This window comes from Urocitellus parryii, chromosome 9 (genome assembly GCF_045843805.1).
Source record: "Urocitellus parryii isolate mUroPar1 chromosome 9, mUroPar1.hap1, whole genome shotgun sequence".
NCBI classification, from domain to species: Eukaryota; Metazoa; Chordata; class Mammalia; order Rodentia; family Sciuridae; genus Urocitellus; species Urocitellus parryii.
Genome location: NC_135539.1, coordinates 90,162,229 through 90,176,690, shown reverse-complemented (window position 1 = coordinate 90,176,690; position 14,462 = coordinate 90,162,229). Strand labels below are relative to the sequence as shown.

Below are 14,462 nucleotides of genomic sequence, written 5' to 3'. Positions count from 1 at the left end.
TTTTGTTCTCTGCATATATATGCATGTATACCTGATATTGCTGGATTTTTTTTCTCTTTAAAATTTTCTCTTTCTGTAAATATTATTTACCTATTGTGTATAAATAACATGCTAGGCTGTGTTAAAAGTACAAAGATAGGGGCTAGGGTTGTGGCTCAGAGGTAGAGCACTCTCCTACCGTGCATAACTAAAAAATAAATATTAAAAAATACAAAGATAGATAAATCTTGAGTAGTAGCATCTTAAAGTCTTTTCTTTACATTTCATTTGCTTTTATCTGTGACATCTCCCTAGAATTTCCCAGTATAGACTAAATGCCTTGCCTCCAAAGCTTTGTTAATACCTGAAAATATGTCACAACCCTCTAGTTTGTATCTATGCATGCAGCTCCTCATTGGGTCAGATTCTTTAATGGCAGGGATTTTGTGTGCTTTTTAAACTTCATTAAGGTATGAGTCCTATAGAAAAAAATCAGTACATACTTAATTTCTACAACTTAAATTTGGAGATTAGTATGCCCTTGTAAGACTGTCATCACAATCAGCTAAAAACATAAGAAAATGTCTTCATCATCTTTGTATCCCTTTTTATTCCCTTCCCCTAGCTGGCACAGTGATTTTAAAATAATTGGTGCTCACTAAATGAATACTGAATTTAAAAGGTGTTTTAAAGCCATAATGGAAATTGAGAAGGATCAAATGGTAGTTCCATTCCCAGCTTTCCGAGGAATCTCCATACTGCTTTCCAAACTGGCCACACCAATTTGCATTCTCACCAGCAATGTACAAGAGTACCCTTTCCCCCACATCCTCGCCAGCACTTGTTGTTGTTTGACTTCATAATGGCTACCATTCTTACTGGAGTGAGATGGTATCTTAGGCTCGTTTTAATTTGCATTTCTCTGACTGCTAGAGATGGTGAGCATTTTTTCATATACTTGTTGATTGATTGTATGTCCTCCTCTGAGAAGTGTCTGTTCAGGTCCTTGGCCCATTTGTTGATTGGGCTATTTTTTCCCTTATTGTTTAATTTTTTGAGTTCTTTGTATATTCTGGATATTAGGGCTCTATCTGAAGTGTGAGGAGTAAAAATTTGTTCCCAGGATGTAGGCTCCCGATTTACCTCTCTTATTGTTTCTCTTGCTGAGAAAAAACTTTTTAGTTTGAGTAAGTCCCATTTGTTGATTCTTGTTTTTAACTCTTATGCTATGGGTGTCCTATTAAGGAATTTGGAGCCCGACCCCACAATATGTAGATTAGAGCCAACTTTTTCTTCTATCAGATGCAGAGTCTCTGTTTTGATATTCCCCTTCTCGGGCTATTCCCCAAAGACCTTAAAAGAGCATATTATAGGGATACAGCTACATCAATGTTCATAGCAGCACAATTCACAATAGCTAGACTGTGGAACCAACCTAGATGCCCTTCAATAGATGAATGGATAAAAAAAAATGTGGCATTTATACACAATGGAGTATTACTCAGCACTCAAAAATGACAAATTCATGGCATTTGTAGGGAAATGGATGGCATTAGAGCAGATTATGCTAAGTGAAGCTAGCCAATCCCTAAAAAACAAATGCCAGATGTCTTCTTTGATATAAGGAGGGCAACTGAGAACAGAGCAGGGAGGAAGAGCATGAGAAGAAGATTACCATTAAACAGGGACGAGAGATGGGAGGGAAGGGGAGAGAGAAGGGAAATTGCATGGAAATGGAAGGAGACTCTCATTGTTATATAAAATTACATATAAGAGGAAGTGAGGGGAAAGGGAAAAAACAAGAGAGAAATGAATTACAGTAGATGGAGTAGAGAGAGAAGATGGGAGGGGAGGGGTGGGGAGGGGGGAAAGTAGAGGATAGGAAGGGCAGCAGAATACAGCAGACACTAGTACGGCAATATGTAAATCAGTGGATGTGTAACTGATGTGATTCTGCAATCTGTATAAGGGGTAAAAATGGGAGTTCATAATCCATTTGAATCAAATGTATGAAATATGATATGTCAAGAGCTCTGTAATGTTTTGAACAACTAATAATAATAATAATAATAAAGAAATTGAGAAGGATAATCCAGACAATAGAAGTGAAATTAGGACAATTGCATTAACCAAAGCCAAGAAACATGTTTCAAGAATGAGAGAGGACAATAAGTGATATCCTGTACACCTGAAGTGTAAGAAAGGGTATAAACTGTGAGTAGGTCATTGGATTTAACAATTAAGAGTTTTGGTTATCTTAGAAAGAGCAAATTCCATAAAGTAGCAAGTGTAGACATTAGATGGCAGTGGATTGAAAAATAAATAGAATTTTTCCCCTTATATATAAGTTTTTAGCTGATATTTTTATAGAAATTGGCTGGCAGACAAATTGAAGATATATGATCCAAATAAAGATCTAGAATCCTGAATATATTATATTAATTTAAAGAGGATCTGTAGCTCTTTAGTAGACAAATGGTAGGCTTGATACTCTTTTTAGAAAATTTATAGATCTAATCAGTATCTTCATCCCATTAAAAAAAACCCTATAACTCTATTTATAGATCATAGGGCTTCCTTTGTCTAAGTTACTGATGTATGGCAGGAATTATTTAAACTTGGAAAATTTTCAGAATGATTTTATTGAGGATTTTTGCTTCTTTGTACTCCCTATTCTTGTTTGGATAGTAGTGATGCATTAATAATATATAAATGAATTTTTTAAAATAACTAAGTAATTATATAAATTGGGTTGAGTTTTAGCAATCATTTGATCATTTTTAAGGCATATTTAACATTTTTGTAATCAGAAAGTGGTATGTCATAGTTTTAATTGATATCATATTTTCTACTTTGGTATCATACAAAATGATGATACAATCTCAATCAATATAATCATCATAAATAAAATATGACAATGTAGTGAGGAGCATTCAAGTTGAGACTACCTTCCAGATACTTTAGTTTTAATATAATTAATATTGTTCCAGACTTACAAAAAAAATTTTTGGCAATTGATGATATATTCTTTCTCTTCTTCTCTCTCTTTTTCCCTCTTTCTCTTGCTCCCATGGGCCATGGGTCAGACACAAAGTTTATCTTAAAACTGTTATAGAACCAGCTTTGATAGTACATATCTGTAATCCCTGCTACTCAGGAGGCTGATACAGAAGGATCTCAGGTTCTAGGACAACCTGGGCAACTTAGCTAAACCCTGTCTCAAAATGAAAATGTAAGGGCTGGGGGATGTGGCTCTGGGGCTGGGGATGTGGCTCAAGTGGTAGTGTGCTCACCTGGCATGCGTCAGGCACTGGGTTTGATTCTCAGCACCACATAGAAACAAAATAAAGATATTTTGTTCACCTAAAATTAAAAAATAAATATTTTTTAAAAATGTAAAGTTTAAAGAAGTATTTGTCTAGAATATGCAGAAACCTCAGTTCAATTCCCTGTACCACCCAAAACAAACAAACAAAAAACCATAATAGACTGGTCAGGTTTGGGTGTGAAAAGAGAAGAAGGACTCTGTAGGCAACCTGTTTTTTGTTACTAGAGCTTATGATTTGCTGTCTATGGAACAAATCTTGGTTGATTACAATTCTTACCAATATCCTAGAAGAGTTAGGCATCAGTGATCATAAGAAGGCATAATTTTTTATCTTGCAGGCTGGAGTACAATGACTTCTTCTTTATTTTTTCCTTAATCACAGACATGTGTTGACAGGATACATGTATTGACACTATTTTGACAGAATACCTGGCAATATACTCAGCACTGTAAATAATCTTTCATTCTTTTTGGCATGTTTCTTAATACAGTAAAAGATTGATAGTCATAGTTCCTAAAGCCTTCTCCTTCTTCATACATATTTTTGAACTGAAAGATGAGATTTGTAGTTTCTTAAATGAAGAGCTGTCCTAGCCAGAGAGCACTGAGTGCTCATTAACAGCACCCAGTAAACTGTCTCAAAATGGAAATTTAAAATAAGTTTAAAGGTTCAGGGGTATAGCTCTAGCATTAGAGTATTTGCCTAGCATATGTGTTGACTATTGAATGGTTTGTCTTTTAAATGGTTGACTAGGAAATGAATGGGCTTATAGTTTAAAGTAATCATGTGAGAAAAGGTTGGATGGTATTTAAAAACTATTGAAACAAAAAGAATGTACATTGAGAACTTAATAAGAATAATGAAAGCTTCTCAATCCATTTTGGGTATTATTAAAATGAATTAAAACTTAGTACCATAAAGTTTCCCACCACACAAAATATTGATTCAAACTTTGAAAGTTATTTCTAAAGATAAAAATGAATCACCAGTTGTATAATATATCAAGTTCATATAAATCAGTTTTAGCAAATCAGCAGTTTTTTCTTTTAAATCAAATGTAAATAAACAAAAATACCACATTTTTATACTTGTGTTCATTTATTTCAATAATGTCCCTATACTTAGTCCTTAGAAGAGTGAAGCAACAATATAGTGATGGGAAAATGCAGTCTAGTGATACATACTTTTTCCTCTGGTAACGGAAGGTTAAATGGGTGGCAAACAGAATGCCTTAAACAAGATTGGTATATTGATTAAAGCGCTGATTTAACAGCTCGCAGTTTCCCCCTTGGAAACCTGGAAAAGATAAGCCAGCTGCTGTCTAAGAGTGCTCAGTGTCCACTGAGAGTACACTATCTATCATCACAATATGGTGATGAGAGGTGTTTTATGTTTGTGTTAATTTCCCCCACTAAATCAGTAATTATTACAATCCTGTCCCTGCTGTTTACCCTGCAGCTGTTTTTCCATTTGTCGAGAGAGCGGGTGTTCTCTGAGGACCGCACACGTTTCTATGGTGCAGAAATTGTCTCTGCCTTGGACTATCTACATTCTGGAAAGATTGTGTACCGTGATCTCAAGGTAAAAATTAAAAAAAAACAAAAAAGTAATCAAAATTTGTTTTTGCGAAGACTGTAGGGACAAAAAAGTAATTACAGAGTTACATCATTTTAGAAAAACAGTTTTAGTTTGAAAAAAAGCAATATTTAGAAATGTAGTTTACTACATTTGACAGGAAATTTTAGTCACAAATGTGTATGATATTGCTTTATATCTGAGTTTTTGGTGTGCAGAAAAATTTCTGTGTGACTAATCTAATCAACTATGATCTATTGATAATTTTCCTCTTAATGTTATAATTAGAGAAGTGTTAAAAACCTGAGTCAAATTCAAATAACTTTAGAAATAACATTGTAATGTTTCATTATTTATTGATGAAGAAACTTTTATAATAAGAATATTAAAAAGAAAACATTCATTATGGTTTTAGTGTTAACTTTTTGGTGAGTTTAAGTACCTAAATGTTTTAAACTAACCTTTTATTAATTTACTTAGTATTTTTATTTATAGAAGCTCAGTGGTGTTCTTTTGTTGGTAATAGAGCTTTGTTTTTTCAATGTTCTTTTATGATAAGACCCTAAGAATAGCTCAAGATGGGTAAACATTCTATAAAGGCCGGACAGTAAATTTTTTCTCCTTTCTGCTCATAAAATCTTTGTTCAACTATTCAACTTTGCCATTGTAGTATAAAAGCAGCACCAGACATTATGAAAATGAGTATGTTGAGCTGTGTTCCAATAAGACTTTATTTGCTGAAAGTGGTAGTGGTTAGATTTGGTCCACATCATAGTTGACTGATCCCCAATGTAGATTTTATAAGGTAATAATAATTCAAAATACTGTTATAAGTAAGGTTGACTATATTAAGGAAATTTGTACTATGACATATTTTGAAAAAATTCTAAATGTTACTACTTTTTTAAAAAATATTTTTAGTTGTAGATAGACACAATACCTTGTTTTATTTATTTATTTTTATGTGGTGTTAAGGATCGAACTCAGTGCAAACTCTACCCCTCTACCACTGAGCTACAACCCTAGCCCTTACTATCTTTTTTAAAAAGTAGATCATGTAATGTGGGACTGAATTGCTTTGTTGAGCAAAGTCTAATTTATTTAAGATATGATTTGATTTATAGAAATGGAAGTTAGGTGAGATTTTTTATGGAATTCTATATTGTATAAAACGAAGTATGTCTTTAAGAAATCACAGTTACCGCCTTACTCCCACCTCACTTTTTTTTAAAAAATACCTGTGATTGTTATCTAATTATTTGAACTGTTGTCTAAGTTATTTAAAGATATTCTAGCATTTTCATTTATGTATGGGTGACATTGGTGAGTAACTGTCTTGCAAAGTATTGTTTTTTAGAATGTATAATATCTAAATTTGTATAACTTATTACTTATTAAAATTTAAAAGAGGAAAAGTGAAGTAGATAACTATAAAACATCTAATCAAGAATGATTATCTTAAGGGCCAAAATGAACTAGAGATGAGTCAATCATATAATTGCATTCAGTTTGGGGCTGGGGATGTGGCTCAAGTGGTAGCGAGCTCGCCTGGCATGCGTGCGGCCCGGGTTCGATCCCCAGCACCACATACAAACAAAGATGTTGTGTCCGCCGAGAACTAAAAAATAAATATTAAAAAATTCTCTCTCTCTCTCTCTCTCTCTCTCTCTCTCTCTCTCTCTCTCTCTCTCTCTCTCTCATTCTCTCTTTAAAAAAAATAATTGCATTCAGTTTGTATCTTTCTTTATAACTAGGAATATGATCTAATTCAACAACCTTACATTTATATCTGAATGACCAAATGATTCTATAATCTTGTTTAAATGTCTTAAGTATAGATACTTTTAAATAAATTAGTTATATGGTATTACAAAATATATATTTATTTTCCATATATATTTAGAAATAGCTCTAATTCCATTTCCTCCACTCCTACTTCATGTTTTATGAATCCTATTTGTAGGGAGGAAGATCAGGAGAGACCCAGATTTAGGTAAATAAAAATAGTTTTGAAATAATGGGTAACATATCCAAAATAAAGCCAAAATTCAAATTAACCTGCCAAAGATAAACCAATGAATGTTTCAAATATATTTGTACTTGATGTATTAAAAACAGTGTTAACAAAAACTGATTTAGGTATTCAGTTTACTTAGTCTCAGATTTGTCTCTGGTTTTATTACTAATGAGGTGATGACTATTTAACTGCAAATTTATTTGAGATGCCTATGGTAGCTGCACTTTTCTAATCAATGCCTGTTTGCTACTTCCCAGTTTAGCATTGGAAGCAAAATTTTATTTCATGTTGCAGGTTAGCTTAAGATATTTTATTGGTTTCTATTTCCTAATAACCTGGTGTTGATAGCAACAGGTATATTATTGAAATCTTTGCCATTCTTTAGAAGGTAAGTTTGCTTAATTTATTAAAACATGTCATGATATGAAATTGTGTTTTATCAAAGAGCTTATTAATAAATGTAGTTCCTGATGATTAGTTGGCAAAAACTGATGCTATTTCATTATAGCATAAAATTTTGAAGAAATCTCTTCCAATATCTCTTCAGTAGTGCAAATTATATATTAAATCTTCTTTTCTTCCTATATTTATTTTGCAAGTACAAACTTTATTTGTAGTAACCACTGCTATCCAAGTACAGATGAGACTAAACAGGGAAATGATCTTAGAATTCATTAAGAATTAATTTCTCCAACAGTTTATAAGGGTGGTGGTGGATAATTCATGAATGACTGGTATGTTTTATGTGTGGAACATCTAATCTTATTTTCTGCCTAATCAGAGAATATTTAACTATTTATGTCATTAATATGAGAAACCTCCAAAGAAGATTGAGATCATTTCTAAGACTTATTGACAACACAAGGGATGGTTTCAGAATCTTTTACCATGGCCCTCCTAATCTTTATCTCAAATAACACACAGTCGGAAAAACCATACTTCTTTATATGCAAAGTCTTAAGTCACATTCCTCAATTCCCACTTCTAACCAGACATGTCACACTGTATTTCTTCTTTTCTAGAATTTTTTGTGGTGCTGGGGATTGAACCCAGGGCCTTGCGCATGTGAAGCAAGCACTCTACCAACTGAGCTATATCCCCAACCTTTTTTTCTAAAAATTTTAATCCCCTGCTGTTGAGAACAGTTTTTACCTTTGAAGTCAAATTATGCTATTATGGTATATCGCTTATTTGTAGCAATTTCTTAAATAACTTAGCATTCCTTTTATGGAGTCAGGAGACCATCTCCACTATTATACATTATTAATATTTTTCTAGATTAGGAGAGTCAAAAGTAAAGAAATGTTCTTTCATTATTTCAGCATACTCAATTCCATGGTCATTTAGTTCGTACAGATCAATTTGTGACATTTTGGCACTTGGATGCAATGTGCAAAATAGGAATTCCTTACTCCCTTCATGGGCCTGAGGCTGTCTTGGTGCCTAAAACTGTTTGCTATATCTCTGCTAAAGTCTGATATAAATTTAAGTGAGGAGAATTGTTTACTGGTAATTCTGCAACACGTGGTACCTGTAGGAACTATTTTTGTTCTTTTGTTTATTCACAGTGTCAGTCATTTAAATAAAATGATACCATGCATATTTTAAACTTTCTAATAGCCTGGCCTGTGCAAGAACACAGCTTCCCAGTCTGTGTGCCACATTATAGGTGTGTCCAATATTTCCTCAGCTAGGAACCTTGGCAGAGACACCTCTAGGCCATCAGTTCCAGTGTCCGACAGCCTGTCAGGTAGTGTGCCCCACAAATTTTATTTTTTATTGTACTGTGAAATGTAAAAGATTCAGAAGCACTGATTCAAGATAGCTAAGATTTTTAGAATTTAATTTGATTCTAGGAACCAAGAAAAGCAGGAAGAAATTTATTACTTTGTTGTAAATTTTTTTGTCTACAAAGAACAAAGGTTAAAAAAGATCTCAAAGTCTGTCATTTCTTCATATACATACTAAATCAAGACCTCTGTCAAATAATTCCTGCCCAGAATAACTTTGACAAAATAATACTGTGTGCAAGTGAAAATATACCACATTGAATTCTATCTTTATGTGTACTATAGAGCACCTATTAAAATATATAGTGAGTGGAATGTGGACCAGTAGAGTAGGAGAAGGGGAATAGAGAAAGGAAGGAAAGGAGGGAAAGAAAGGCCACCAGGGACTGAAATGGAGTAAATTAAGTTCCATGCATGTATGATTGTATCCAAATGAATCCACCTATTATGTACAAATATACTGCATCAGTAAAAAAAAAAAAAACTTTTAAAACTTTATGCCTGCCCATTTTAATTAAGCTAAAGATGTCCCTTTTTTGTTGAAATTCAATGGGTATTGTCTTGTCTCTCCTCAGAAGCATGAACTTGTTTTGTATTTTTAGTTTTTTGATTTGGGGTTTGTTTTGTTTGTGCAATGCTGGGAATCAAACCCAACATTGTGCACATGAGGCAAGGGCTCTACCATTTAGCTATATCCCCAGCCCCCAAAGTGAACTTTTAGATAACAACCCTCTAACTCATACAGATAGTAAGTTTTATTCACATTTTTATTATACAGTCTTTTCCTCATAACCTTCTATTTTACTTCATCCCTGCTTTTATCATTGGATGCACCCATTAATCATAGCCTACTATTCTACTCAGTCTTCAAAACCAGTACTAACTATATAACTTAAACATATGCATTTAAAGTTTTAGAAATAAAGAGTGCTTCAACAGTGAATTTTGCATTTTATGGCTATTGAAGGGAAGAAGGAAAGCCATGAAATTTAGAAGAAAGAACCATTTATAAATAGTAGGGGGGGGTCCTAAAAATGTCTAACACTCAAATTATGTTAATGTTAAATGCAGAGGAAGTAATTTGCAGATGTTTAGCTAATATTTCAGTCATTGATATTCTTTGAAAAGATTTTTAGGTGATTCTGTGCATTCTCCAGATTGATAACTCATACAACTTGTACCTGTATTTTCCTGAAACTTTGTTAATGCATCTTACCATGAAATAATCATTTACTTTGTAACAAGAGTGGACATTTAGTTGCTTTCCTGGCTTATTTTTATACAAGATTGTACTTGGTGCTTTTTTTATTTATTTTGGAGATGTTTTTTAAGGTGATGCATCTGTATTGGTTTGTACTTATAATAACAAGTTGTTTTTTCATTCAGCAAAATGACATTTCAGTATAGTGATATACGGAAGAAAGTAGACCAATGACTTAAATTATGGGATAGTTATGTGTATTATTTTATTCAAAATAAATTAATTGCATGTTGAAAAGTATTTTTAATGAAGTCATTGAGCTGACAAAAGTATTTTATGGAGTTGTATTCCTGAACTTTGGTCTTTTAAAATACAGTTTGTTGTTTAAAAGTGCACACACTTTGATAACTTACCATGACCATTGAATAACCATTGAATTCTCCATGTTTAAACAATTATTGTTTATTGAATGCTTATAATTTAAGTTTTCCTGTCAAAGTCTCTTTGAATTCTCAGAATCTTACATTGGATTACTTTTATTGTTTGCCTCTGTTTTATAGATGAAGTTGAGGCACATAGAAATTAATGTGTCCAAGATCACATAGGAAGAGTAAAGCTTGATTTTAATATAAAACTCTTGAACTTGAACCAGTATTCTTATCCATTTTGCTCCTATGGCCTCTCATGTACTATAAGACTTTGCCCTGTTGCCATAACCCTCATTCCATCTCACAATCATCCTTTGGCTTACCTTAGGTCTTATTACATCATCTAATTTTAAAAAATCTGATTTACAAAGCAAGCAGGGTGACCAAGTGTCTTGGTTTGTCCAGGACTACACTTTCAAGTTTAGTGTTCTAAGAAACCTCTCAGATCTTGGCTGATAGGGGTAGTCGATAACCATCATCCTATTCTTCACACAACTCTATCCTTACATCACATTTTATTTCTGATCCTTTAACCCTTGGTGTGAGATTCAGAGTTGATATATATCAAGGTAGAAAATTAGGTGCAAGTCTTTTTTAATATTGCTTAATATTTAAAAATGGTGTTTATTTCTGAAATGCAGAGAATCTTTAGAAACTATTTTGAAAATGTATATTCCAATAAACTGAAAAGTCTAGAAGACATTAATAAATTTCTAAAGATGTATAACCTGCCCATATTGAACCAGGAAGATAGAGAAAACCTAAATAGATCACAATCAACTAATGAAATTGAAATAGAATTAAAAGCCTTCCAACAAAGAAAAGCCCAGGACCAGATGAATTCTCTGCTGAGTTCTATCAGACCTTTAAAGAAGGAAAAACACCAGTCTTTCTCAAATTATTTTTTTCATGGAATTGAAAGGGAGGGAATACTACCTAAAACATTCTATGAAGCCTGTTTAACCCTGATACCAAGATCAAATAAAGACACATCAAAGAAAGAAAACTACAGATCAATATCCCTGATGACCATAGATGCAAAAATTCTTAATAAAGTAGTAGTAAATAACATTTAAAAAACACCTCAAGATAATTCACCATAATCAAGTTGGTTTCATCCTAGGAATGCAAGGTTGGTCAACATAAACAAATGTAATTCACCACATAATTAGAATTAAGGACAAGAATCCTATGTTAATCTTAATAGAAGCAGAAAAGACCTGTGATAAAATCCAGCACTGGAGAAACTAAGATTAGAAGGAACTTACCTCAACATTATAAAGACTGTATATGATAAATCCAAAGCAAACATCATACTAAATGGAGAAAAATTGAAAGTATTTCCTCTAAAAACAGGAACAACTTTAGCCAGAGCAATCAGGCAAGAGAAGGAATTAAATGGATACAAGTAGGAAAAGAAGACATCAACTATCCTTGTTGCTGATGACATCCTACATCAAGAAGACCCAGAAAACTCTGCTAGAAGACTTCTATAGCTGATAAACGAATTCAACAAAAGAGCAGGATATAAGACCAACATTCATAAATGCATAGCTTTCCTATATTCAGTAGTAATTTTGCACAGAAAGAAATCAGGAAAACCATCCCATTCACAATAACCTCAAAAAATTAATTGAAAATTAATCTAAGGAGATGAAAGGTCTTTTGATCTTTCACCAATGGTAATTATAGAACACTGAAGAAAGAAATTGAAGAAGGCCTTAGAAGATGGAAAGACCTCCCCTACTCTTGGATAGGAAGAGTTAATATTGTCCATATTACCTAAATTAATATACAGATTCAATGCAGTTCCCATCAAAATACCAATAACATTCTTCACAGAACAAGAAAAAATAGATCTAAAACACATTTGGAAGAATGAGTGACCCTGAATAGTTTAACCAAGTCAGAGCAAGAAAAGTGATGGAGGCAGCATCACAATGCCTGAACTCAAATTAAACTATAGAGAAGCGATAACAAAAACAGCATAGTTTTGGCATCAAATAGACATGAAGACCAAAGGAACAGAAGAGAAAGAGATAAGTCCACATAGTCATCTGATACTTGACAAAGATGCCAAAGATAGGTGTTGGAGAAAAGATAGCCTTAAGTGGTACTGGGACAACTAGATATCCATATGTAGAAGAATGAAGCTAGATCCCTATATCTTATCCTACATGAAAGTCAAATCAAAATGGATCCAAAACTTGAGAATTCTCTAGACCAGAAATTTTGATGCTGCTAGAAGAAAACATAGGGTCTACATTCCAGCATATTGGTGCAGGTACTGCATTCCTGAAAGCTCAAGAATAAAACCAAGTATCAACAAATGGGATGTGATCAAATTAAAGAGCATTTACACACCAAAGGAAATTATCAAAAGCATAAAGAACCTACAGAATGGGAGAAAATCTGTGCCAAAGGCTCCTCTGATAGGGGATTTATATCCAAAATACATAAAGAATTCAAAATCTTAACACCAAAAATCAAACCAATCAATAAATGGACAAAAGCATTAAATAGACATTTGTTAAAAGACAACCACAAATGGCTAACAAACACATTATAAAATGCTAAATCTCTAGCAATCAGGAAAATACAAATCTAACACTAAGATTTCATCTCATTCCAGTCAGAATGACAGTTATCAAGAATACAAATAATAATAAATGCTGGTGAGGATTTAAGGGAAAAGATAAATTTACACATTGCTGGTGGAATTGAAAATAAGTATAAATACTATGGAAAGCATTATGGAAACCCATCAAAAAATTAGAAAGGGAACCACTATATGATCCAGGTATCTCACTCCTTGGTATTTATTCAAAATAATTTAAAGCATCATTCTGTAGTGATACGGCCACCTCACTGTTTATAGCAGCATAATTTACAATAGTCAAATTACAGAATCAACCCAGATGTCCATCAAAAGATGAATGAATTAAGAAAATGTGGCATATATACCCAGTGGAGTTTTACTCAGCCATAAGAAGAATGAAATTATGGCATTTGCCAATAAATGGATGGAAATGGAGAATACCATACTAAGTGAATAATGTCATACTGAGAAATTTAGAGGTTGAATGTTTTCTCTTTTATGTGGAAGCTAGAGTAAAACAAGGAAAAGAAGGCGGGAGATCATAACCATGGATATATAGAGAAAATCAGTGGAGTAGAAGAAGGAGATAGAGAGGACAGAAGAGGAATGGGAAAAAGAGAAGAAAGATGGAGTAAATTTAACAAAATCACATACGTGCATAGGTTATATACCAAAAGGAATTTAACCTATCAGTGTTCATGGAAAGCACCAATCTAGGATGAATAAATGAATGAGCAAGGGGAGGATTAGTGGAGTGGGTAGACAGGGGAGGAACCTGCACTGAAATGGAATGGGTCATGTTCTATGCATGTATGATTTTTTTCAAGATGAACTCAGCTACTGTGAATAATTATAATCTCTTAAAGAAAAACAATGTTTATATACAATGATTGTTCTGTTGCAATGATTCAAAAATAGCTTTGTCAGAATGTAGAGAAATCATGCATGCTATCATGTTTCTGTGAATGTTTTTTCATGCATATAAAGTATATGAAGATGTGGGTATGAATGGAATGGGTTAGAAAATTCATTCACATCTTGTCTAATATTATCATGTATTATTTGAATTTTTTATAAGAATTTTATGTATTATGTTAATAAAGGAAGTCATGTTTTTAAAGCTCCTTTCCAACTTTTTAAAATTGTATAACATTCATATATTTAAACAATCAGCATATTTTTAAGAATAAGTCAAATTTGTATTCCACAAAGCAAAAGAAGCTTCAGTATATACATCTATCTTATGGAAAGTTAGGGGAGGTAAGATGAAGGAGTGTTGTTTGAAAGAGATGGTAAAAGGAGAGAAATAAGAGACAGGAGGAAGAGAAAGAAGATTTAACAGAAGAAAATAAAAGTAGAGGAACTCTTGATACTTTTTGAGTAGATTTAGCAAGTTAGGCTTGATTTCTAGGTTCTAATTGGTAGAGAAGAATAAAAAAGATGTAAAATATTTGAATTTGCCTAAAAATTATTTTTAAGAAATGTTCAACAGTATATTTAGTGTTTATTCAGCCACACCCTACCTGCCTATAGTTGATTCCTTT

The 14,462-nt window shown here is 32.9% G+C and overlaps 1 protein-coding gene across 4 annotated transcripts in view; it reads left to right on the top strand.

The window, feature by feature from the left end:
• Akt3 (AKT serine/threonine kinase 3) overlaps positions 1-14,462 on the top strand; it is a 269,991-nt gene that overhangs the window by 203,756 nt on the left and 51,773 nt on the right. For all 4 annotated transcript variants that reach the window (XM_026390718.2, XM_077802311.1, XM_026390720.2 and 1 more), the window contains one exon: positions 4,767-4,889. In XM_026390718.2, the coding sequence (XP_026246503.1) occupies positions 4,767-4,889 (123 nt within the window). The remainder of the gene's footprint in view (positions 1-4,766; positions 4,890-14,462) is intronic.